Below are 27,394 nucleotides of genomic sequence, written 5' to 3'. Positions count from 1 at the left end.
CAAAAATTCATATGGAACAATAAAAGACTCTGAATAGCAAAAACTATCCTTCACAGAAAGAACAGTGCTGGAGGAATATCAATACCAAATTTCAAACTCTACTACAAAGCCATAGTAATCAAAACAGCTTGGTACTGGCACAAGAACAGACCTCAGGACCAATGGAATAGAACTAAAACCCAGAAATGAACCCACATATCTATAGCCAACCTTTGATAATGGAGCTAAAAAAATAGAATGGAAGAAAGCACATGAATTTTTATGGTTCAAATTTTGTCAAATTCTGTTTTAAAATTTGGTGAAAGTTAGCATCTCAGTCTTCCTATGTCTCAATTCCCTTAACTACCTTTGGTAAATTACAGTAATTCACAGTATCATTAGATTTAAGCAGAACATATAAAATAGATGGATAAATATTTTTCTTATTTTGGAAAAGAGGGCAAAATTAGTGTGCATATACATGGTTGCTTTATTCTTGAATTCTTTTATGTTCCTCCTTGTTCCCTTCTCCCTTCCCTCTCTCCTTCCTTTTTCCCTTCCTCCCTCCTTCTTTTCTCCCTTACATACCCTTCTATTTTAACAGTCCACTTATTAATTGACCCCCGACTCAATTCCTTGCCTCTCATCAAAACTCCAACATCCACAGGGCTTCTGTGAATGAAAAAAAAATCTCTGCAGATTTGTGTTTCTTTTCATTTTAATATCCAAGCCAACCAAGGTAGAGAAAGTCAAGAAAACCTTCAGATAAAGAACACACATTTGCATGGAATCCATGTTCTAGTAGAATGATAATAAAGCATATAAACGTAATTTCAGTACCAGGGAGAATACGTTAAATGCTATGAGGAAGAATCAAAATGCTTTGGGATTCAGAGAGGGAGAAATGACATTGATATAGTGTTTTATGAAAGTAGAGACATCTAAGCTGCATTAAATAAAAAAAAAACAGCAGGAGAACTAGAGGGCTGTTGGATGGGATGAGTGTGGCAAAATAAAGAGCATTACAAAGTCATAGGACAGGAAATAGAGTATTTGTTGAGGAAATGTAAGAATTCACTCATCATAAGAATGTGGAAAGCCCACAACTGGAGAGTAGTGGTAGAATAAGACTGGAAACTATCCAGGTTTTAGGCAAATTGCAGAAGAGGTGGTTTCAGGTCTGTTAAAGAAGTTACAAATTAATTTAGGCCAAAACAAGAAGCCTTCCTTCAGCTTGAAAAATGTCAGTCTTATTGATGATTCCCCCCACACTGTCTTTCTCTCTCTCTTTTCTTCTGTGATGATACTAGACCATGCACACAGACTCTTTTGTTCATGATTGGTGCTTTACCACTTGAATCATGCCTCTAGTTTCAAATTGGTTAATTTTAAATTGTATTTTAAACACTATATATAAAGTTAGGAGATTTTGCATTAAAATTTAGATTGTCTAAATCTAAAGTTTAGATGTTTTAAAAACCATAGAGCTGGAATCTCTGGCCCCACATCTTCATGTGACATGTGAGTAGGAGCTATATGCCCTTCTTTTGCTTTCCAACTTGTGACACATATTTCTTTTTAAATTTTTTTTTGTTTTATTGTAGAGCTGCTGTGAGGGGGGGGAGTTACAGTTACATGAGTAAGGTGATGAGTACATTTCTTGTCAAATGTTGTGACCACCTCTGTTTTTCTCCTACTAACCCAACATTATGTTTCTTATACTCAAGTCATGCTGTCCACATTCTTTTGTGTTATCTATCTTCACAACAATATATGGATATTTGATTTCTGCAGTAGAGCTACAAAAGATTAATGTCTCATTGTATCTATTAGAAATCTGGTGGAAACAGGTAATTACTGAAGTAATATTTAAGAAAAGTGAAAGGAAGTCTGGTACCAGTGATTCACCACTTGGTAGGCTGAGAATGGGGGATGGGGAGGATTGAGGTTTGAAGGCCTACCTGGGCAGAAAAGTTTACAACATTCCTTCTCCCCAGTAATGTGGTATAGTGTACATTCTTGTCATCCTAAGCTCTGAAGACTGACATTGGGAGGATCGTGATTCCCAGCAGCCTAAGAAGAAAAGTCCATGAGACTCCATCTCAATGAAGGCTTTCTATCAGCTCATCAATGACAGGAACAAAATAGATCAACTGTGGTTCAAGCAGATGCCTGGACATACAGTATTATCCAAAAATAACCAGTTCAAGCCAGGTGCTCATGGCTCACACCAGTAATCCTAACTACTCAGGAGGCCAATGTCTGAGGATTGTGGTTCAAAACTAGGTTGGGCAGGAAAGTTTGTGAGACTCTTATTTGCAATTAGTCACCAAAAAGTTGGAAGTGGAGCTCAATTGGTAGAACACTAGTTTTGAGCAAAAAAAAGCTCAGGGAAAGAGCCCAGGCCCTGAGTTCAAGCCCCAGAATAACACTAAAAAATAACTAGACAAATCCATAACCAGTGCAATAAAGGGCTGTGGGCATTGCAGGCATTGCTCAGCAATAGCTTAACAAGGCTAGGCCCTGAGTTCAAACCTTTGTACCACAAAAAACTGAAAGCCAAAAGGAAAATATGAACCAAATTTCCATCCAAGATATATCCTCAAAATATTTTTATTTTCTACAAATTGTAACACTGGCCAGAGGCAGATTGAGAATTTTGGCTGAAATCATAAATACGTTTAATTTTCCATTTATTTATATCATGTAATTTTTTTTTCTCAATGCAGATGAACATTTGGGCCCAGGATCAGGCTTTTTAGCTACAGGTTCTGGTAACAATGATAGTGAAATATTCTGCTTTGGGGCTGTGGGCAAAGCTCAAATGGTACAATACTCACCTAGTATGCACAAACCCTGGCTTAAATCCTTAGCATCACACAAAAAAGAGTTATGCTTTATACAGAAGGACAGTATTGGCCACTTCATTTTAAGGTTCAGTTAATAGTTTATTTCTTTTAATCTATCTTAACAACATAACTGGATCTTTGTATATTTGATTAAATTAATTTTCTTTTGCAGTAATGGTAGGATTGCATTACATCTCTACTTGGAAAAATGAAATACTATATAACTAAAGTGGCTACTTGATGTCTTTAGAAATAAGCTGAAATAGCAATACAAATGCCAGAATGTGTAATGAGGTCATAAATGTAACTAGTAAACAGCATTTCAGTGCCAGTAGCACATGCATTGGGACCAATGAATCTGTGTTTGTTGATTTTGCATTATTGAGTGAAAGGAAAGCAAACACATATAGAAGATAAGTGATTAATACATAATTTTTTTTTCGGGAAAGGGTAGGTTTATTCATCGTTCTGGCTGGCACCAGGCCACGTTGGCCCTCCACGCAACTGGGAAAGGCCTGGGAAAGAGGTGGAAAAGAGCTGAGAAAGAGGTATAAAAGAGCTAGAAAAGAGAAGAAAGCTGGGAAAGAGATCTGAGAAAGAGAGCTGGGAAAGAGCTGGAAAAGAGAGAACTGGGAAAAAGAGCTGGGAAAGAGAGCAGGGAAAGAGCGAGCTGGGAAAAAGAGCTAAGAGAGCTGGGAAAGAGCTGAGAAGGAAAGAGGTTGAGAAAGAGTGTCTGGGAAAGAGAGCTGGGAAGAGAGCTTCTGGGCTTGGGCTAGGCCTTATCTAGGGTATGGGCAGAGAAAGGTGTGGCCACGTCAAATTCAGATGTGACCTCAGCGATTGCAGATGTGACGTTCCAGGTGTGCCAGTTGCCTAGGTAACGCAGGTACTGGGTAGAGACTTTGCTAAGAGGAGGGTGGAGTCTGCTTGCCATCCAGGAGTGGACCTTACATTCCAGCCTTTTAATAATCATGAAATAGGACACAGATTCTCTCTGGCTACTTCCTGCTGACAAGGGGCATTGACATTAGGGGTAAAAGGCTGAAATTTGGTCCCCTCCCAGAGAAGGTAGTGAGCAGCAGCTGTCCCTTGGTGGCATGAGCCCCTAGATGAAGTCTGGAGCAGTCTCGTGAGGCATTGAGGGGCTGGAAAAAAAAATACTAGAGAGCAAATAAATGGCAAGAGGAAGGACTTGGGGCTGAAAATGTTGGTAGAAATTTCCCTAGCTACTTCTGACATCTGGAGACTAGGTAGATAAGTCAGGTGACAAAGGCAAGAATATAAATTCCTGTTCAGTTAATAGGTAGACAGCTATAGACATTGGATGGGCAGGCTTCTTACTTCTACTGACCTCCCGGCTCTGGTTAATTTTGAAAGGGCAGACACAAAGTAGCTGATGTGACATCATCTCCTCTTACTCCTCTCCATGTTCTCTTGTTCCCCAGACTGGCTGAGTCTAGGTGCTCGTTTCTGGGATGGCTTGTCCCAGTTGGTATTCAAAGAGGTTTGAACTCAAGGCCTGGGCACTGTCCCTGAGCACTTCTGCTCAAGGCCAGCACCGAACCACTTTGAGTTATAGTACCACTTGCACTGTTTGCTGGTTCGAGATAAGAGTCTTGAGCCATGCTTCCAGCCTGGCTCTTTGCAGGTTAGTTGGGAGATGGAGTCTTAGGGATTTTTCAGCCCAGGCTGGCTTTGAGCTGCAATCTTTTCCACAAAAGCCCTTTATTATTTCCAATTAAAGCAACAAGGAGATCAAATAGAATAGAGCTTACCTGGTCCTTATCAAGAATTGACCAACAAATATTCTGCAATGACAAAACTCATTAGATGTGATGAGAATGTTAGCACAGATATGCCCAGTATTTTAGAACCACGTAGTCAGTAGTAGAATACACAACACAAAACAAAAAAGGCAAAACTCAAAACCTAAAATTTTGACAACAATGTTTAGACATCTTTGCTAACAAAGCACATCAAATGATTGGGCCTCAGTTACTAGGGCCTGTGAAAAGAGCAACTTGTTAGCAAGGCACCTTAGAATAGATGGATGGAGTAGTAAGCTTGGTGGAAGGTTAAGGGTCAGATGGGGCCAAACCCTTAACCCACCATGTGGCGCCAAGATGGCGAACTCAAGATGGCGAATTTCTGAAAAAAATGCAAAGAAACTCTGAACAAATAGATCAAGCCTACATTGGCTAGCCTTTGAGAGGGAACCTGGGGGGGGGGTCCCCGGGACTCAGCCTGCGTCGCACTCTTCAGGGCACAGCCAAAACGCTGTACAAGAGAAAGGGAGAAATAGGGAAAGTTGGACATGAATGGCAGAGAGAGAGAGAGCAAAGAGAGCCTGAAAGTAAACAGACTTCTGACCATTTACCATTGCAGTGGCAAAAACTGTCTACATCTGAGAATGGCATAAAAATTAGGCGCTCTGCCTTTCCAGGGAGCGCAGGAGGCATTTCAAAGGGGTTTCACCACTTGGGCATGATTCGCAGCACCCCATTAAATGTGTAGGAGAGTCAGTCCGGTGAGTGATGGAGAGCTGACCATGCAGAAGCGGCGTCCCAACTTCCCCCAGTGCTCTCTAGAGAGAAATAGCCAAGCCCCCAAACCAAATGTCCTTCGGCTTCAGAGGTGACCGGCCTTTCAGCTAAAGGCCGTAGGAGCTCTCTGGTGTGGCACCACGTCTGGACAGAGACTGAGCAACAGAGAACCGTAGAGAGTAGTTTCCACTCACCAGAGTAGAGAAGTGGTGTGGACGTGGATGTGAAGGCCAGCAATGGTATCGATGCGCTGAGTCTGCAGCAGACAGATGGGTTCGCAAAAGGCCGTCAGAGCTATGGTATTCCTCAGAGCCGGAGAAGAATCCCACCTATCCTGACTTTAAGCCTTTTTTCCGAGTCACGGCACCATTTATTTTAGGTTTTTAAAAGAGGTTGCTGAGTAGGAACAGCACCATGCACATGGTATTCAGGTAAGGGGTAGGTTTATTTGTCATTCTGGCTGGCACCAGGCCATGTTGGCCCTTCACGCAGCTGGAAAAGGCCTGGGAAAGACCTGGGAAAGACCTGGGAAAGAGAGCTGGGAAAGAGCTGGGAAAGAGCTGGGAAAGAGAGAGAGAGCTGGGAAAGAGAGCTAGGAGAGCTGGAAAAGAAATTTGTTTTTATTATGTGGTTTTCTAGTCCCTATTGTGTTGTATAATATAAAAATTTGTCAAATAATAGTAGAAACCACTGAGCCCTTTGTACTTTTTTCCACCAAAGTGTAATAATAACTCTAAAAACCAACTATTATTATTGTTAAATAGGTGCATGGGAACCTATTTATGCATACCATGTGAGAACATGACCTGGGTTCAAATCCATTTTGTACTAGCCAGTTGTGTATACTTGATCAAACTGCTTCATTTTTGTATACTTTAGTACAGTAGTAAGAGCATTGACTACATGTATTTTTATTAGAATCATAGGATTTAATATTTCTAAGCTTTAGAATGATATGTAGAGTAAATTCTTTCTTTGGCTTAAATATATAACTATTTCTCATTTCTGGAGGCTGGACATCCAAGATCAAGGTGATGGAAAGTTTAGTTTCTCCAGAGGCTTTTCTCCTTGTCTTGCAAATGCTGCCTTCTAACTGTAGCCAAACTCACTCTTTCTCTATTTGGGTACACTTGCTGCCAAATATCTCTGTGAGTCACATTTCTTCCTCTTACAAAGACCCCAGTCCAATCTGGAAAGGGGCACTCAGCCATCTTGAATAAATTCTATACAAGCAGTTCAATAAAATCTAGAACTAAACAAAAATGTCAGTAAGAGGGAAATGCTTTTATGCAGATGAGGTTATGATTCACACAAATATAAAATGAATACTTAGGAACTATTTAAGTTTATTTGAACTGAAAATTGACAGGAGCATACCAGACAGCAAAGAAGTCTGAAATGAATTTACAAGTCAGTGAGAAGTAAATAGAAATGAACTGGAGTAATTGTGGATTGCAGGAATAGTAGAGAGCTGATGGATCCATGAAACTGCTATCCAAGATTATGCAGAAGAATCAATTACAAAGGACTGAATGAACAATAAAGAGTAATAACAGCCAGGTGCTAGTGGCTCACACCTGTAATCTTAACTATTTAAGAGGCTGAGATCTGAGGATTATGGTTTGAAGCCAGCCTAAGTAGGAAAGTCTGTGGATCTCTTATCTTCAATTAGGCTTCAAAGAGCCAGACGTGGAACTGTGGCTCAGGTGTTAGAGTGCTGGTCTTGAGCAAAAAATCCTCAGGAACAGTGCCCAGGCCCCTGAATTCAAGCCCCAGGACTGCACACTACACACACACACACACAGAAAAGTGATAATAATTCTTTAATGATCATTTTTGAATATTCCTGGTTCTTTAGCACTTTATGTAAAGCAACCTTTTTTCTTTTCTTGTTTGCTATAAATCATGGTAATTTAGTATATTATGCTTTTATGTTTTTGTAAAAGGAAATGAACTGAGTATGGTGGTTCATGGAGGCAGGAGGATAATGAGTTCCAGGCCAGCCTAGGATACAGAGAGCTGAGGCCAGCCTGAAGTACCTTGTCTCAAAAAACAAGCCAACAAGTAAACAACTCTAAGAAAATAAGCAGCAAACAAAATTAATGAAATATTTTTGTCTTCTCTCTATACCTGATATTCCAGGTCTCAGAACCTCTTATTGAGTATACTTATTTTCATAGCAATATAATTATAAGTTTAATAAGAATTAGTTCTCCTTGTACTAGGGCATAATTGGAAAAATCAGTTTATAATCCATTTTTTTGCTAGAATGTCATATTTGTGAATGATGCATTGAATCAGATATATTCTGATACTGTAAAGTTACTAAGGTTACCAGGGGCAGAGACTCAATCCTGTGATCTCAAATACTCAGGAGGCAGAGATCAGAAGGAATATAAATCCAAGCCAGCCTGGGAAAAAATGTTAGGGAGACTACTTCTCAACCAAAAAACTGGGCATGTTTGCCTGTCTTCCCAGCTATTTATTTGATGTGTAAGTAGAAAGACTTTGGATCAGGCCAGCCAGGGCAAAAGACTCAAGATCCTTCCTGAAAAGTAACTAAAGTGAAAAGGGTGTGTACATGGCTTAAATGGTAGCTATGCCAGGTCCTGAGGTCAAACTCCAGCAGCCCCATAAAACAACAAAACAAAATAAGAATATTTAGAAGCTCTGAAACTCATGCTCAGTGAGGGGTCTTTTATAATTTCTAGGTTTACAATGAATTGTCTGGAAAAGCTATCACTTATTATAATCTAGCAATCATTACCTGGAAATCAAGATTTTTAAACTTTATCATCATAAAATGAGGGAAGTTAAGGTCTTGTGTTGAATCTTTGTCATTGGTGAACACAGTGACAATGTGGGATGAGCATCTACAAAATACTATCTCTTTAGATGATTGGTAATGATGATAATAAACAGTAGTGCTTTATTCAAATAACATTTTGAATAAGTGTAGTCCATGCATGAACAATGCAGATGCAGAAATATTTGCTACTTTGTAGAAAAAAGTGGTGTTTGTCAATAACTTATAGTGAGAGAAATATTTAATTAAATGAACTCAAGTTAACTGTGTAGAGTGTAGAAATTTCACAGAGTAAAGCATGAAAAAACTAAATTAGTTATTCAAAATCTCACAGCTGCTGATTGGCAGAACTAAGAAATGAACATTCAGTCTGGTAGTGAAGTCTGCTTTAATTTAACCATTACCTGCCAGAGGAAAATAGTACTCTAGGAGTCTCTGAAATTATAGATATTTTATATCTTAAACTCTCTTGACTTTAAAATACTATTGTATTGCCACAGGTGACTAAAGTGATTGCTAAGAAGAGCATATTTTATAGAAAGAATGATAGTTTTAGTCGCCACAGATGACTTCCTTAGTTTTTTTTTTTTTGCCAGTTTCCTCCACCTCTATGGCTATTGGAGCCCAAAGATAATTTAGCATTAAGTAACTCATACTTCTAATCATCCAAATTGCATTGAAATTGCATGTTTATCTAACAGCATCTTAGTAATTGAGTAGCCTTATGTTCCACCATGAAAGACTTGAACAGATCAGAAATGCTTTAAGAAATTTGAATTTATTAACCAGTTTTACTAGAAATATATTCATAATAATACATAATACATCTTTAATAGTTTAGGCGATTTAATAGTTTATTAGGGTTGCTGTTTGTTAAACAATAATACAATCCAAATATATTCATCTAAAATATTTACATTTTAAAATATGATGTTTTGAGTTTTATTTACTTATTACTCAAAGTTTTATTAAAGAATAAACAAAACAAAAAAAAAGAATAAACAAAACCATGTTACGGAACACAATGACTTCTTGGAAATACAATTTGCTGACTGTGTGGGTTGGGTAAAGCCATTTCTTTTTCTTTTCTTTCTTTTTTTTTTGTGGTTAGCAGCGCCCTCTAGAGTGAAAGGTTAAATCCAATTTAGTAAGAAAGGAGTAATTTCACAAATCCAATCATCCCAGAAACATCCCATCTTTAGGGACAGCTTTTGATTTGGAAGTAGCAAAAAGCAGACTTTAATATGTATAAATAAGTATTCTTTGAAAGGTGTTTTTTAAGTAGCTGGTAAAAATAGACATAATCGCTTTCACTGTAAAAATCTATTTTTTGTCTGTATGCTTGCACATCTTTTTCTTATATCCTTGTGAATGGAGTGTTGTATGTTTTTATCTTAAATGGGTATTTCTGTAATAAAATCAATAATAAATGTTGACTTTAAAGATGTAATTTTATTGTTTAAAGTGTTGTGCAGAGTTACCATTTTAGTCAGATAATGAATACATTTCATTTCTTTTTCTTTTGGACAATGTCAGAAATATTGAGTTTTTGCTACATAACTTGTTCAGATCTATTGCATGTCCTTACGTATACAATAGTGCATTTGAATTTAAAAATATAAAATAAAAAGTAAACTGTATCTCTGGTACTTATACACTATCTTCTACTTTCATTTTTTTTTTTTTTTGTACTGATTGATACTGGGGCTTAACTTCAGGATTGGGAGCTATCCATATGCTTTTTTGATCAAGGCTAGTATTCTATGACTTGAGCCACAGCTCCACTTCAGACTTTTTGGTAGTTTCTGGAGATGAAAGTGTTTTGGACTTCCCTGCTCAGGCTTCGAGGGACCGTCCTTGGGCCTCAGCCTCCTGAGTAGCTAGGATTACAGGAATGAACCTACCTGTTCTTTTCAAAAGAGTTTGCCTCACGTTTGTTCTTTTTTTTTTTTTTTTTTGGTAACTCAAAATTGCCCAAGTATTTTATTATGTTGAGTATCTTTTGTTTTGCAATATTATTATTTTTAGTATATATTTTTTTGTTGTAGAGATACTGTACAGAGGGGTTAGAGTTACATTAATAAGGTAATCATCACCTCATATTGGTTCTTAAGTTGTCTTTATTAAAAAGTTGTCTATTGAGGTTGGAGGCATGGTTCAGTTGGTAGAACACTAACCAATAAGCAAAAGCTCAGGAACCAACTTTGAGTCCAGCTCTCGGTCCTTAAAAAAGTTGGCTATTAAGGATATTAATATGTATCTCCCTTTTATTACAGAGGAAAATACTCAGGAAACATCACTAGTGAAGAAAAGTTTGAGTGAGAAAGTTTCTCTCTACAGAGGTGACATCACATTGCTAGAGATAGATGCTATAGTCAATGCAGGTAAGTTGTTCATCCTCTCTGATATAGTTTGCTATTTGAGTATTGTTATTTCAAATGCTTTTATAAACATAAATATAAGTAATTTATAAAGATATTCTTCCTGATAGGAAAATATCTTATGCATTTTCCTTCCTGATTAAAAGTATGGATTTATTTTACCTGTGTGCTATAACTAGAGTGAATGGTGTTAAGGTGAGCCTGTGGTACTAGATTTCTGCAGAAGTGACATATTATTTGAGAAAGTTTTTTGGAAGAAAGTTTAGCAGTTAGTTAGGTTGTTAGTTTCATACTTGCGTTATTAATTGGTCAAAATAAATAGAACTTTTTCAAGTGTCTCCCCTGTTTTGAAAGGATTGTAAAGAGATGATTGAATTATAGCAGTCAAAAGTTAAATACAAAGAAATTATTTCTATGATTTCTAAACCTCTAATTGTTTGGTTCTGGGCCTCAGGCTTGAATTCAGAGCCTGGGCCCTGAGATTCTTTGCTCAAAGCCAGTGATGTACCACTTGAGCCACAGTTCCACTTGATGCTTTTCTGGTAGTTAATTGGAGATAAGTGTCTCATGGACTTTCCTGGGTTGGCTTTGAACTGAGATCCTCAGATCTCAGCCTCCTAAGTAGCTAGGATTACATGCATGAACCACTGGCATCTGGCTAGCAGGAATATTTTAATTGTTTAAAGTATAGTCAATTTTTTTCTATTTATATAATGGTGAAAATATAGTGTATTTTTTTATAGAATTCTATATCTCTTGTATTTTAGTTTGTGGCTACATATGAACAAGATATAATAGTTGTGATTTTATAAAAAAATAAATACTATGATGAGGTTATTTCATGGTTTTATTTTGTGTTTTAAAATTAGGCTCCTTTGCATGTTGAAAGTGTAAATAAAACAAATTTAGACTTAGGTAATGACAGCTTTTATCAAAAACATATTAAAATAATGAAAAGAAGACAATTGACATGTGGGAGGAATATTACAACAGGGAGATGCTTACAGTGAGATCTATAAGCATATAAAAGCTCAAGCAGGAGATGGTTTTTCTCTATAAATAAGGAAAGAAAGACATGGGAATGGAATGAGGGAATGAGATGATTAGACAGGTAATCAGGATATATTTCTACCTTGGATAGCTGATTCCTGGGAGGATTCATCATAGAGAAGTTGTTTACCTTCATTTCTCAAAGGTGGGCCAGAGTTCAGGGGTTTGGAGGAAGCAGAGAAGACCAATTGAAGTTTGGTCAAATCTATTTAACAGGATTGACACATTACAACAGAAAATGGAGACAAACAGTTCACATGATTACATATGAGAAAAAAAAATGGCAATGTGGGTCTGTGCCTGGCATTATCACATGTTACAAAGGGTCATCCACTGGTTTTATGTAAGTAAGTCATGAAGAGGAATGGTTCTTTGCAGAGATATTGGTTCATTTCCCAGAACACAGATGGTTATGTGTAAGTTTTTGATTGTAATTGTTTTTCCCGAATTCAGATTTTAGGTGAAATTCAATGTTGTCTCAAGTTTCCCTCTGGTGATGAATAACTTCACACAGGAAAGTAGGAAAACGGCTTGGTAGGTGAATAGAGGAGTCTCAAACACTAGAACTGGAACTTCATTCAGGTTCTGTGGAACTAGCAGGAAGGCAGGAAGTCTAGTCAGTATTTTACATTAGTTGCTTTGTATGTAGATGCTTTGCTATAATTGGGGCTCAGTTTTCTTTTTCACTTGATTCCCTGTACTCCCTTTCTCCTCTGCTTTTTCTGTCTCCCTAAAACATAAAATTCTTCTGGAGAGAGGAATTTGGGTCACTTTATCTCTACCCAGCATGGCTCTTTACTTTTGGATAGTATTCAACCCAGGTTACCTTACTTAGATTATAGTCTCCCTTACGTCTAGGTCCTGTGGGGCTCGGGGGTAGACAGACCATTGGAGGTTTTCTCATGAACTTCTTTCCAGTGCACGGTTTTAGTCAGATATTCCTTTAATTAATAAGTTGTCAGTGATTTATTATGCATAAAATAATATGAATATATGCATTTTAATTTACAAGCATTTGAGAGTCTTGTAAATGTCCCACTAACTTCTGGTTATTGGAAATTCTAAGCATTGATCCTAGTTTCATGTGGAGTATATCTCATTCCTTTAAAAACTTTAAAGGTCACTTTTATGCATTTTTATCTTTCTTATTGTAGCACTGATTTTTTCCCAAAACACTACACCTAGCAGTAATGAGGGTTGTTCTTGGGTTTTGCTAATTATATATCTGTACTCTTCTCCTTAGATCATAGAATGAAACCTTTTTGTTTCTTTATATTTTACCTTAAAAATGTTTGATACTGTAGTCTTTAATTCCTATTTCCTGCAAAGGAACAGGACATGTTCTCTTCTATTTCTTCACACTTTAATGCTGTTTAAAATAAATCCTTCCTAAAACTTTAAAAACAATTTTGGTACTGTATATTTGTTAAATTGAACTACAGGTAATTGAATTTGAACCTTTGGCAAATAGCATATTTTGTATTGGGGCTGGACACAGTGAATCAGTTTAGTTATGATTTTAAAATCTGTTTGATCAATAAATCAAAGTATTTATAAGTATGAATGGGAGTGGGAATAATGGGGGAAAATAATGGAAAGGCAACCTTGATCAACATTGAATGTGCTCACAACCTGACTTTAGGAATTGTAACCTCCTTGTACAACTACTTAACAATAAAGGAAAATTATTTATTGTTTTTTTTTACTGAAATAAAATGAAACATTATTCCATCATTGAGTCCTTTTCATTTTATCCTGTTTATATGTATGATTTTTTCATAGATGACACACAGAGTACATGGATATGATGAATTAATACGAAGATAGGCAGAAACTTCTGTTCACTCCCCAAAACCATTTGGACTGTTAGCTCACTTCTCCAGCTGTGATGATTGTGGTTTGGTCATGTTCTACAAATCACAAGGACAGCCTTGTCAGGAAGTTCCTAGGTAGACTGTGAAGCAGTGCCAAATACACAGGCAATGGTTCTATTTACAGCCCTCTGCTGTACAGTTTGTTTGCCTAGTGCAGAAAGCGAGGCACAGCTGTTAACCTTTCAAGTGAACATGGCAACATAGCAGAAATTTCCAAGCACCCTCCAGTGAGAGGCACGGCTCCTGGTCAAGGTGCCAAAGCAGCTCATCATAACTTTCTATTAGACATCTAGAATTCTCTTTCCATGACCACATAAATGCATGGAAACACCTGGTTTTTATAGGTATTGATGGAGTGTTTTGATATTTTAAACTTCTTCTGAATAAAGTACTTGTTACATTTCCTTAAATTTCTTTGGGTTTATTGAATATTTACTGTGAATCAAGAACTGAGTTAAGCAGTGGAATCAACAAATGAGTAAACAGTTATTATATATATACATATCTATATATCTATGTCATGATAGAATTTTTATTAGAGTCAGTCCCAAGTGTCATGGTGAACTGAAAAGCACATGACCAAGGAAACAGGTGAGTGCATGGTACCCCTAGGGAAATGCACATATCTGAGTATGCATAGAGCAAATACAGGCAGAGGCCAGATTATGAAGTAATTGCAGTGTCACCATCAGGGCCTAGGTTTTATTTTTTAATCGAAGGATATAGGGAGCCTTTAAAGAATTTTTCAGAGTGGAAAGATGCTTTATAGCTATAGGTCAGCAAGATCCCCCAGGCAGCAGTGTGAGGGATAAATTGGAGAATGATAAATTTGAGGTGGAAACTAGAAGCAGAGATGAAATGATTTAATTTGTATTGAGTACTTCAGTTGAAATAAATCTGGTTTTTTTTCCCTCCAAGCTTGCAACTGTAGTTATTGTTATTTCTGTCTCTGTACTTGCCATCTGTGGGATGATTGTTGGGTTATTCTGGTTTGAATTCATTCTGATATGGGGTAACCTCAAAGAGGCTGTTTGGTCTGTTTGGATTAGATCAGAAAAAATGGAGTCAAGCTATTTGTTCTTTCAATAGCAATTCTTAATTTCTTCTTTTGTAAATGGTGAGAAACACACTCACCTGTCCGAGCTCAAAGAATGGATGTGAGAGAAGAAGTTAAGAAGCAAGTCTTTAATGGCTGTCTTACAAGATGGGCAGGCATACCCCTTGAGGTTACGGCAAGCTGTTTATTCCCTAATGTGCACATCCTTTGTGTCTTTCACCATTAGCTGAGTACTATGAGGTGTACAATTTTTCTCAACTTCGCTTTGCTTAAGTTTCATTTTCTATTGGGTGAATTTAATTATAAGCTAATTGGGATGGGTTGAATGTTAGAAGAGGGTTTTGTTTGTCCATACCCCCTGTTATTCTCTTGTGGTAGGGAGGCTTTCCTGGGCGTGTGTGCTTTCTGGTGTGTACACAGTTTTTGTTATTTTCTCTTTGCATTGTGGTTCATCCCTCTCTCTGCTGGCCCCCATCCAATTGGTCTACTGCTCTATTTGTCTAGGGATCTAACAGATGCATGAACTTTATGGTTGTCAAACCAGTAAACTCATAAATAAATGCATTAGCAAGGTAGGTCCAATAACTTTTCATTCAGGTCAGATGCCTTGTCTTGAAAATAAAGTCTTGACTTTATTTCCCACATAAATTTCTTAAGACATTGCTAAACTTGTTTCCACTAACACTGTCTTACCAATGTCAGCATGACCTCTTTTTTTTTCTGTTTGTTCTTTATTTTCTTCCAACTCATTTGTGAATGCTAATTTACTTTGCTCCCTGCTGACATAAATTTGGCAGTCTCTTTTTTTAGCTCCACACTAAGACCTCCATTTAAACCATATCTTTCCTAGAGAATTGTAACAGACTCCTGAATGCTTTGCTTTCCACCCCCACTTGCTTTCCAGATGCATGCAGAATAACCTTTCTCATGTTGCTCCCTGTGGCAACCTTTAGTGGCCACTGACCATTAAGATTAAGTGAAACTACTCAGTGATTTGAACATGGCCTCCTCAGAATCCTTTCCCACCTGTCCTTGCCACTGACCTGCAGTTTGTTGTCTCTCTATCACTTCCTCTCTTCTTCCTTCTCCTCTTTCTATCCCCTTCTTTTCTCATAGTGGAGAGTTCTGTCTTCATAAGAGATAACACACATATTAGTCAAGCCTAGGCAGGTATAAATAAAAGGGAAAAATAAGGATTAAAACCAACTTCTGGGACGGGATTGTGGCTTAGTGGCAGAGTGCTTGTCTAGCATGCATGAAGCCCTGGATTCGATTCCTCAGTACCACATAAGCAAAAAGAAAAAAGCCGAAGTGGCACTGTAGCTCAAGTGGTAGAGTGCTAGCCTTGAGCTGAAGAGCTGAGGGACAGCGCCCAGGCCCAGAGTTCAGGCCCCACGACCGGACCGAAAAAAAAAAAAGCTGGAAGAAGTGCTGTTGCTCAAGTGGTAGAGTCCTAGCCTTGAGCAAAAGAAGCTCAGGGACAGTGCCCAGACCCTGAGTTCAAGCCCCAAGACTGGTGGGAAAAAAACCCCACAAAAAAACAACTTCTGTGGGACTTACAAACTTAGTCTGTTGGACTGTGAATGGATTGCATTTTTGTCTTTATAGAGATGGGCTATTGCTAAATAGAGAAGCTAAAAAGGTTGGATGCAAATAAATATGGGTATTGTATATAAAGTGTATGGAAAGCATTCTCTGTGAATGTAAAGTGAGCTCATACATTAAATGTTCCTAATTTATTTTGGTTTAATCCCAGCACTGGGAGAAGCTCAGGCAGGAACACTGAGTTCTAGGCCAGATGGAGATACATAATGAGTTTGAGGCCAACCTGGGCCACATAGCAAGACCCTGTCTCTTAAAAACAACTAATGAACTAACAAACAAACTAAATGATTTTCCAAACGTTATTTGGACAGAAAGCCACATGGACACATTTAAATTCCTGACTGATCTATGATTAACCACAATAAAAATGTACCTCTTATTGGCATATATGAGATAGAAAGAACTAAAACAAACAAATTAACCTTTCTTACTTTTGACTGAAAAAATGTTAATTTTTGACTAATATTTTCAGATTTATAGTCAGTGTTATCCCTTTATATTATATAGCCTACAATATACAAAAATAAAGCTATCTCTTGTAAAACAATTTTCTCTGCTGTGGCACAAGTAAAATTGTCTCTAATGATATAATACAGAACCATAAAATAGATGGATACATCCTCCCTTGTCCCCCACCAACATCTAGCAAAGGCCAAAACTATTTGATCAATAGACATAGAGCAAGTTGATTCAATACTCTGGTCACTGTAAACAGATTGCCTTCAGTGGTGTTACAGTAAGATGCTAGGCCTGCTTGATGTGCTCCCAAATTACAGGAAACATCTACTCTATGCCCACAATAGTATCAGTGCTGTGAGAAACAAGAGAAACCTGGGTCTGTGTTCTATGTAGGGGCTGAAGCCTTACAAAGAAGTTGGTGCTGTTAGGAAATAAGAAGGCAACTGGTATCACAAGGAATTACTAGAAGTCTATTTTAGAGGAAGAGATGATTATGAGAATATTAACATCCTCTCAGAAAAATTCACAAACCTGGCAGAGGTGTTCAACCTCCCAAGGGCAAAATTGGTTGTTTTATTTTCTTTTATGTAACAAGAAAGGAGAAAAGTGGGAGGCGGAAGACTTCAGAATTTCTCAGTTTAGGAAAATGTAATTCAGGAAATACTATGCTGAAGCATGAGACTAAACATGTCCTCAACTATATGGCTTGTTTTGGGGCGGGGGGGGGTTGGAGAGAGAATGTACTGGGGTTTGAACTCACCCCTGGCTAGTCAGGAGCTCTACTACATAAGCCAAGTCTCTAGCCATATTCTGCTTTATTTTTTTTGGATAACGTCTTGCACTTTTTGCCTAGCCCAGGTGTAACCAAGAATCTCCAGATCTCTGCTTTCTCTCTAATCACTTGAAATAGTGTGCCACCATGCTTGGCCTATAGAGAGTGTTTAAGAAAGCATCATTACAGGGATTTAAAAATTCATTTTTCTGTTTCAAAATTGTAATTTATGTGGGTGTAGTGTTTCATGCCTGTAATTCTAGCTACTTGATAGGTGGAGATCAGGATGATTGAGATTCTCAAGTAACTCAGGAAATAGGTTAAAACAACCCTCCCCGCAACAAAACAAGTCTGGAGTTTTTGTTCACACCTGTAATCCTTGCAACAAAGGAAGCATAAACAGTAAGATCACAGTTCAAGACCTGCTCTTGCAAAAAAAAAAATCAGTCTCTATCTGAAAAATGATTTAAATCGAAAGGACTGGAGGCATGGCTCAGATGGTAGAGCCATAGCAAATGTGAAGTCCTGAGTTCAAAATCCAGGTATCACCAAAAAAACAAAAAACAAAAAAAACCTCCAAAAAACCCAACACTGAGGTTACCTTAGGCAAGATGATCTTAAAGTCTACTTCTAAGTCTAGAACAGGTGAGTGTTAGAGGTACTGTATAAAGATTGCTTTGCAAACTCAGCTTCAGAAGGTGGGCTACGCCCTATCAATGCTTGTCTGCAAGTCGACTTGAGATAATGGGCTGAAACTACAGAGCCAGGAATCAGTTTCCTGGGTGCGTAATTTTACATTACGATTTGCATTACAGTTCACATTAGGATTAAAGTAGTGGGGAATTAGATTTTAATTCTATCTATCATTAATGATGAATACTAATACCACACAATTTCTGGTAATTCTATAGCTTATCAGAGGTCAATTGTAGTTAAATCTAAATAAATAGTGAATTTTATAATGATGCTAACTGGGATTTTAAGAGATCTAGAGGTTGCTTATTGCTTGTTTGAAACTTATTTAGAATATTCTGTACTTTTACTTTTAAAATCATATAGTAAAATTGTAAAAAAGGTATGTAGTTTTATTAATTTTAACTGAAGCAAGTACATAATTTATTTGTTCCATATATGAATGCTATGATTTGGTTGTTTTCCCCAAAGTTGATGTGTTGACAGTGATCTCCAATGCACCATTTTTGAAAGATGAGACCTTTAAGAGGTGTTTAGGTATGCCCCTGTGAATGGATTTATGCTGTTATCATGAGAGTGAAAGAGTACATTAATTATTAAAACAGTCAGTTCCTGATGGAGGAATGAGTTTGTTTGCCTGTTCTTTCTGTCTTCTCTCCCATTTCTCTTTTCACCTTCCCCTGCCCTCCCTTCTCTTTCTCCTCTCTTCCCCTACCCTGCTTCTTTTCTTTCCTTCCTCCGCTCTTCCTCCTTCCTTCCATGCATCTCTTCCTCTCCCACCTTCACCTATTTGATGACCATCTTTGTGTGTGGGCTGTACTGGGACTTGAACTCAGAGCCCTGAATTGTTGCTTGGCTTCACGGCTCAAGGCTGAGGCCCTACCACGAGCTTCAGTTCTAATTCTGCCTTTTTGCTGATTAATTGGAGATAAAAGTCTTGAATTTTTCTGCTAGGCTTCAAACCAGGATCCTCAAATTTCAGCCTTATGAGTAGCTAGGACTACACAGGCTTAGTCCTGGTTTAGTCATCCTATTATGAAGTAGCAGGATCATCTTCACCAGTTGCTAGTACCTACATCATGGAATACCCAGTCTTCCAAACTGAAAAATAAATTTCTCAGGCATTATGTCAGTAAAGAACAGGTTAAGATAATGGTAAACTTAGCAAGATCAATAGAAAGCCCATGGATTGGGAGAAGATCTTCACTAGCCATATAATGGGGAAGGGTCTCATATCTAAAATATATTTAGAACTCAAAAAATCCTCAAAGAAACAACTGCCTGATCAATAAGTGGGCTAAAGACTTAAAGAGAAACTCTATGAAGAGGAAATCAGAATGGCCAGTAGACATATGAAGAAATGCTCAACCCCTCTAGCCGTAAAAGAAATGGAAATCAAAACAACATTGAGATTCTACCTCACCCCAGTTAGAATAGCTATAATCAAGAACTCTAATAACAGCAGATGCTGGAGGGGATGTGGCCAAAAGGGAACCCTACTGCATTGTTGGTGGGAGTGTAAACTTGTTCAACCACTTTGGAAAGCAGTATGGAGGTTCCTCAAACGACTCCACATAGAGCTCCCCTATGACCCAGCAATCCCACTTTTGGCATTTACCCAAATGATTACAAACAAGACCATACTAAAGCTGCCAGCACAACTATGTTTCTCACAGCATTGTTTACCATAGCTAAGATATGGAACCAACCCAGATGCCTCTCAGTAGATGAATGGATCAAGAAAATGTGATATATATATATATATATATATATATATATATATATATATATATATATATATATGCTGTTTTGATTCCCAGTGGTTCATTAGATTTGCTGTTGCATACAGAAAAATCTTATCATTTGGCTAAAAATGAAGGCTGATGATTATTTTTCTCTAGTTTAGCTTTCTAGTTATAGGAACACCCAATATTTGTTTTAAGATAAGTATACAAATAAATACTTAATTTTGCCAAACTCTGTTCAGAAGATAGCATCTTATTTTTGTCATTTGTACATATGCCTAGGAAATCCTGCAAATTTATGCATTCACAATTTAAGGGTCCTTGGACTAACATTTAATACCTTAGTTTTGGATGTCATCTTCTAAGCAGTCAGATTTAGGACAAACCTATGTTTCTAATCTTCATAGTTTTTTTTTTTTTTTGATGCCAGGCTTAATTTAGTACTTTTCTCTCTCCATCAAAGACATATCACAGTGTGTGTGGTATTTTTCTCTTTAATCAGAGGTGACAACTTTTTCACTATTCATTTCATTTTTGTAACTTTAAAGAGGAAATTTATGGCATGAATTTCCCATCTTCTTTTGACCTTGAGCTGCAATCTGATTTGCTTTGTTAAGTTTTAATTTTATGACATACCATATCACTGTCATTTCCAAAATTAAACTTCAGAGGAGAGGTATATTTTTCTCACTGGGGTTATGAACAGAATAAATTATCAGAGAATTATGCTTTAATGAATGTTGTAAGTATAGGTGTGTTGACTGGGCCAGCTATACCGTCACACACAAACAACTTGTTAATGTGCAATCAGTCACTGAAGTTGCCATGAACTTGAAGCTTAATGAACAGGTGGAGAAAGAGGATGAATCTGGATCCAAAATGGATCTGACAGCTTATCAGGCAATTTCACTGATCACTAATCCACTTCATTTGGCAACTTAATTTATCACACAGAGTTTTGATCCCATGGGTTTCTGGGTGGAAATTAATTCAAAAATATGTCCAACACTACTGGGTTAAAAACACCATCTTAAGCTTTGTGAGGACACATAGAAATAAAACACTTATTATACATGTATAAATTATGTTCCTCTTAGGATTCCATTAGTGTTTATCCAATTCCTCTGTGAAAATGTATGGATGATGCTAGTATTTGTTAGTATAATTAAGACATTAAATTGTTTCTAAATAAACAAATAATTATATTGCTGAATTAATTACAAAAATAAGTTAGATTTTCTTGTGAATGTAATTCTTTTTACATATAAAAACATTGGTGGTCTTAAGCCTGTTTTATAGCATCCACAGCAAGAAATAAAGAACAGAAGAAATTATTTCTTTAAAGCTCATAATTTGTATCTTTGGATTGCTTACAGACTTTAAAATTAAAGCTATTTTTTACTTTAACAGTATCTATTAAAGCAATATATATACATACCTGTATAGATACACACACACACACACACACACACATACACACACATATTATATATAACAATAAGGACATGTAATTTACCTTACTTTACTTTGAATTCACAAGAATGAGTTTCATTAAATGGACCTGTCCAAGGACCTGGCTATAAAGGCTTCTGAAGTTTAAAATAACTTCAAAACCAGAAACACATTTTCTTTACTTTTTAAAGCCTTGATTTATAGTGCATAGAAAGTTAAATTGAATATTGATCCTTGAAAAGCAAATGTGTTCTGTAAAAAAAATGACAGAACAAAAGAACACAGTAGAAGATGATAGAGTGATTGATTGTCTAAAGCTAGGAGATAGATACCTCCCCCTTATATGTCATCTTCTCTCAGCATCTGTAGCTCTGTGAGAGTGTTAGGGATGAAGTGTTAGAGATAGTGCACTCTGACACGAACAGTTGCATTTTATAAGAAGATTGAAGATGGTTGGTAACAAATCATTTCTGAGAAGGAATTTGAAAAATGAGGAATGGGGCACAAGATCAACAAGATCCATGATATAACTTGAGGGAAGAACAGGAGGGAATATTTTAAATAATTTCTTAAATTTGGGAGCACCTTCAAAAATGATTTCATTCAGTGAAAAATAATCAAGATGACAGAAAACCACAAAGTGGCAATAGCGCTGTCATTGATTGGATATGCTAGGCAAATTGAGGCTATCATTCTTATGACTATGCTTATTAAAGTAATATCTTCATAATCTAGAGTAGCTCAGTGTTGAATTTTTTGGCATCCTTCCCCAATCCCCTCTTTGAATCTGGCATTTTTTTCTTGGAACACAGTAGGGACTTGCAACCTTTACAACTGGGCTGTCATTTTTACCATTAAAGGAAGATGGTCACTTTGTCCAATACTGTTACTAGCTTTTGGGAATCAAGTCAAAGGAAAAATCTGTAAGATATTGTTTGACTTATTGTTTTATCCACAATAGTATGTCAAACCTTAGTAGTCAATACAGTCACCAAGAAGCTGCTGTCATCAATGGTGATAATAATAATAATAATAATAATAATAATAATAATAATAAAGAGGGAGGGGTGAGGAAGCCCCAAATGGATCCATTGTGCTTTTTTATACCATTTCTGACTGAACAACCTACTGACTCTGTAACTTGTTATTAATTGATAAAGTATGCTGCTTACTATGTAAATGGAAAAAATCTTCAAACCACAACTAAGATTTGGAAAATATGAAGCACCTAGAATGAAAAAATTCCTTTCAGATTTATGTTTCACAAGGAGCGCAGGCATCTTTTCTTCTCATTCTCTACTCTTTTGTTTCTCATCTTTTCCTCCTTCCCTTTCGCCCTCATCTTCCTCTCATTCTGTTTTCTCCCTATTTCTTTTGTTCTGTCTTTCAAGTGTCACCTCTTTAAATAGTTTTCAGTTGAGGAAGAGACTCTTTTTAATCTAAAAACCATTTTGGTTGTTGATTGGATTGAATGAACAATGAGTCTGTCATCGGATCATAACTGATCTTAATTCTGCTTCAAATAATTACTGGAGATTAGTATTGAAACTGAGTTTATTATTATTTTTTCATTCAGTGCTACATATATATATATATATATATATATATATATATATATATATATATATATATATATGGCTACTCATGGTAAGAGAAAATAAAAGATACCAACAAGAAAAATAAACACGGGAAGGCACAAATTGTAGTAATCTTAATTTTTCTTTATGAAACGAGTTGTGAATAGGTGGACGTTAAAACATTGTCTTTCAAGCTTAAAACAGTTCTCTGCTAGTAGGTCACTATATATATATATATATTTGTAGATACAAGTATTCATCTGTGGATCAACTGACTAGATTGCCTTGTATTGTGATAGAAATGTTGTAGTTTGAGAACAGGTGGATCTGATTTGTGTCTTGGCAAGAAGGTTGGTTGGTAGCAGTGAAGTGGTAATTTATAATGTCTTTCTGTGAAACTGAGGCTTCCTCCCATAAAAGTGAACTATTATCTTGGGCATTTTTCTTTTCAGGTATTATTGAAATGCAGTTATCAAATGATAAATTCATTTTATTATAGTTCAGATCAAGAACTTTCTGAGGGACTATGTTGTCTATTATGTACTTCTAATGGCTTTTATCATATTTGACCCATTATTAGAACTCAGAAGGTGTTTGCAGATTTATTGAATAAGTTATTTTCTATAATCAGGGCTTTTATAGGATTGTACTAAATAGAATGTGAAATAGAGATTTCTCTACTTTCTATCAGATTAACTGAGCTCCCACAACTGGCTCTTTTGTTGGTTTATTTATTTATTTATTCATTTATTTGGGTAGTGTCCTGCTATATAGACTAGGCATTCTGAGATTTCCTCTGTAGTCTGGCCTTGTCTTGAATTTGTGATCCTCCTATTTCAGCCTCATCTGAATGATGTGGTTATAGCCATTTTCTTTTAAATGAAATGATTTTTCTTTTTATTAAAAATTTCCTTTGAAGTACAAATGATATTTTGAACATAATAATATTAGTAGAATGAGAAGAAATAAGTAAAATAAGAAATAAATGACTAGTTATTCCACTTATAAGTAAGTTTCTCTCTGAAACTTTGTAGAGTTTAGACAGCATTTGAAAGTAGGGAAGTGGATATATTAATAGAGGTATTAGATCTGCTTTCTGTGTTTGACGGTTAAAATAATATGGCAGCAGTAGATAGACATCATGTGTATTGAGTTTCTGGTGCTAGGAAGATCCAGAGGATGCTGTTCTATACATGCCATAGCCTTTTCTTTTTTGTAACTTTTCATTTCTGCATATCTAGGAACATGCATGATTTAACCAAGGAAAATTAATGCTTATAACTCTTAATTTTTTACTTTCAAGCTATTTTCCAAAACATTCTTTTATTATATGTGTATTATATGTCCATATCACTTTATCCTTTATATTTAGTAACTTAAAGTACATTTGCCCCAAAATACATAATTTCCTTTTATACTTGTGGTAGACAGAATTCTAAGATGTTCTTCAAGATTCCCCATTCTCCTTGACTCTGTAAAAAGGCTCCTGGTAATTTCGGGAACTATGAATTTTAGCGATTTTATTCTCATTGTTAGGTTGTATTATGAGACATACTTGACTTCAAGAAAAAAAGATTTTCAAGATAATAATCTTCAGAATTTATGTGAGGAGTTGTGACTACATTAATCCTTTAAACAGTTTTCTCTATACTTTTGGCTATAGAAATACAAACTATTAAATGAGTATATTTTAAATTCTAAGGTTGTAGCAATTTGTTACAAATTAAGTACAGATAATATATTATTTATGTCACATATATGCTACATATAAATTTTCTGGTTTATTTTATTTTGATCTTTGATTCAATTTTTTTTCTTTTTTTTCTAGACAGGGTCTCTGCTGAATTATAGCTGTGTACTACCATGCCTAAGTTCTGATTTTTATAAAATTGAATCTACTGAGCTTATTTTTGATTCTTCCCATTTTAGAAGACAGTAGACAGAATGGATTTGAGTGTGTCAAGAATTTGTTGGACTCTGTTGCTGATATTCTATCTGAATAATAATTTGTAACCTTTTAGCTTGAACTTTGAGTTTTTCTTGTTATCTATATAAGAAAAAGTGGAAGTCTGTCTTTGGGAAAATGTTGAGATTTCTGGGCTCATTAAAACACTTCCTTGAAATTTGAATTAAAATTATATCATTAGCAAACATTTGCACTATTATATGTTATATTATTATTATTTAACATTATATTTAAATTATTTTATACATATCTCAGTGATAAGCCAAAATTGGAGCACATCACCCTACAATTATGCCATTAGTCTTTCCTTTTACCACAATTCTTGGTAAGTGAAAGTATCTCTGTCTATTCTGCTTTTATTCCACTTTTCCAAATTCTTTAGGATGGCCTAGATCTAACATGTTTTCTCTTATTTTCAGTGTTGTTATGATCTTGGCTGGGATTCTATAAGAGAATGTTTTCAGTTTCCTTCTGTGAGTTAGTATCAAACTAGAAAGCAGGGTTATAAATGGTGACATGACCGATTTCAGTATCTATCCATTTTACTGATCAGTTTTTAATGCTTCAGGTATTTTATAACTCTCCTGATATTAAGAAACTCCTATACAAATTAATCTCTCAATTATGGATCTTCTGTTTTTAAACTTGTTAGTTTTTTCCCCTTTTTTTCCCCTTTTGATTTGATGTTAAGTAGCCTGTGCTAAGAAACTCTTAATAGCAGAAAGGAAAGTACATGTATTTATTTTCCTTACTTCTCTTAACAGAGAGGCTTGGATTTTACACAGGCAGAAGGTAATACTATAATGAAATTGACAGTATTTTAATTTTTAAAAAATGAAATGTATGATAATTTGTTCAAATATAGTATTTCTGCTAGCGCTTAATTTAAGTATCGAGGAGAGATTAGAAATGAATATACTCTAATAAAATCTTACGAGGGACACATAGTCATTATTCAGTGTCCTATAATTTCAAGGACTGAAAGGGACAGAAAATAACCTAGGCCAGATGCTTCATATGCTAGACAGGGAAACTAAATCCTAGAGACAGGAAGCAACAAACTCAAGTATGTGAAGGCCACATTTTGTAGAATCATGAGGAGGATTCAAATCTCCTGACATTTTTGTTCTTCATTCTATTATAGAAACATGACATGTACTTCATGATATTAAATTGATATTATAGGTTGGACTCAATTATCTTCTTTATAATATTAAAATAATATGGTTTTAATTAAAATAGAAAGTGAATCTTCTGTCTTCTGAAATATTCAGTTGGATGAATTATGGGTGGCAACAGAAACTTCTGATGATAGCAGTATAGTTTGGCTCAATTAAATTTGGATACATTTTATATTGTATTCCTGTTGAATATTTGTAGTTTGCTTTTGATTAGAGAAAGAAAATACTTCTGAAGGTATTGTTTTTGTACTTCCTTCTGACTTCCTTCTTCCTTTTTTCCTTCCTTCCTCCCTCCCTCCCTCCCTCCCTCCCTCCCTCCCTCCCTCCCTCCCTCCCTCCCTCCCTCCCTCCCTTCCTCCCTTCCTTCCTTCCTTCCTTCCTTCCTTCCTTCCTTCCTTCTCCACATATCACTTCCTCTCTTTATCCCTCTCTCCTCTCCCTCCCTCTCTTCTTTTTTCAGTGCTGGGAAATAGAACCCAGGACCTCACACATGATAGGCAAGCATTTTACCACTGAGCTATGTCCCCATCCACCTTGACTGTTTTTCTATCAGTCTCCTTTAACTTGAAATGATAGAACTAAGAGAGGCATTGTTATATCTTTTAATATAAGTATTGGTCTCTTATCTGTATAAAAACATCTTAGCTTTTAAATTATTTTAATAATTTTATGGCTTAGAATATGCTTTCCCTTTCTTTACTTTTATTATATTGAAAATCTGTACTGGTAGATAGTAGTTACTTCAATTACTGCCTGTTTTAAAGTTGGCTTTTCTTTTAATTTAGATACATAAATAAATTTTTTTCCTTTTAATTTCTTCCCGCTCTATAAAAGAAAGACTTCCTTGAATTTTCTAGGCCATCAATAATATTACTTAGGTCTTTTTAGGGTAATTCAGTCTTCTGTTATTGTGAAAGGCTTTAACTTTAAGGTTTGCCTAATTTCAGATATTGTTTTGTAGAATAAAATTGTCTACTCATGCTTGCAACTACTACTTTATTTGAATTTGAATTTTCTCTTCCTTTTGCACTTTACTATCCAGGGAAAGGTAACTAACTTTGTTTCTGAATCTCTGTTTTCTTGTCTTTAAAGTGGAGATAATAACAGCTTTAGAGACATTGCAGCAAATAAAATAAAGCACACATACCTGGCACAATTTTCAGTGCTTATAAATAGTAACTGTAAAAAGACTGGACTAGAGTGAGAATGCAGAAAAATATTTTGAAATATTTTTCTTATTAGCCATTTCTAAGTCATCTAGCTTCCTTCCATAATCAATTAATCTTCAGTCATTTGCTGCTTACATAAAAGACATGGAATTATCTCAGGAGAAGAAATTTATTAGAAGGATCTTCTTTGAGATCCTCTTAAAGCATATTTATTTTCTCCTTTGATAAGACAAATA

At 36.0% G+C, this 27,394-nt stretch overlaps 1 protein-coding gene across 6 annotated transcripts in view; it reads left to right on the top strand.

Moving 5' to 3' along the window:
• Nucleotides 1-27,394, top strand: part of Macrod2 (mono-ADP ribosylhydrolase 2) — a 1,801,573-nt gene that overhangs the window by 50,602 nt on the left and 1,723,577 nt on the right. For 5 of the 6 annotated variants that reach the window (XM_070006718.1, XM_070006720.1, XM_070006719.1 and 2 more), the window contains exon 3: nt 10,454-10,561. In XM_070006718.1, the coding sequence (XP_069862819.1) occupies nt 10,454-10,561 (108 nt within the window). Of the gene's footprint in view, nt 1-10,453; nt 10,562-24,670; nt 24,822-27,394 lie in introns of those variants that run through there. The other variant, XM_070006723.1, reaches the window with a different exon arrangement.

Source organism: Dipodomys merriami, unplaced genomic scaffold (assembly GCF_024711535.1).
Source record: "Dipodomys merriami isolate MVZ:Mamm:240054 unplaced genomic scaffold, mDipMer1.0.p SCAF_7, whole genome shotgun sequence".
NCBI classification, from domain to species: Eukaryota; Metazoa; Chordata; class Mammalia; order Rodentia; family Heteromyidae; genus Dipodomys; species Dipodomys merriami.
Note: the sequence above shows the minus strand (reverse complement) of the source record. Positions and strands in the feature narration are given on the sequence as shown.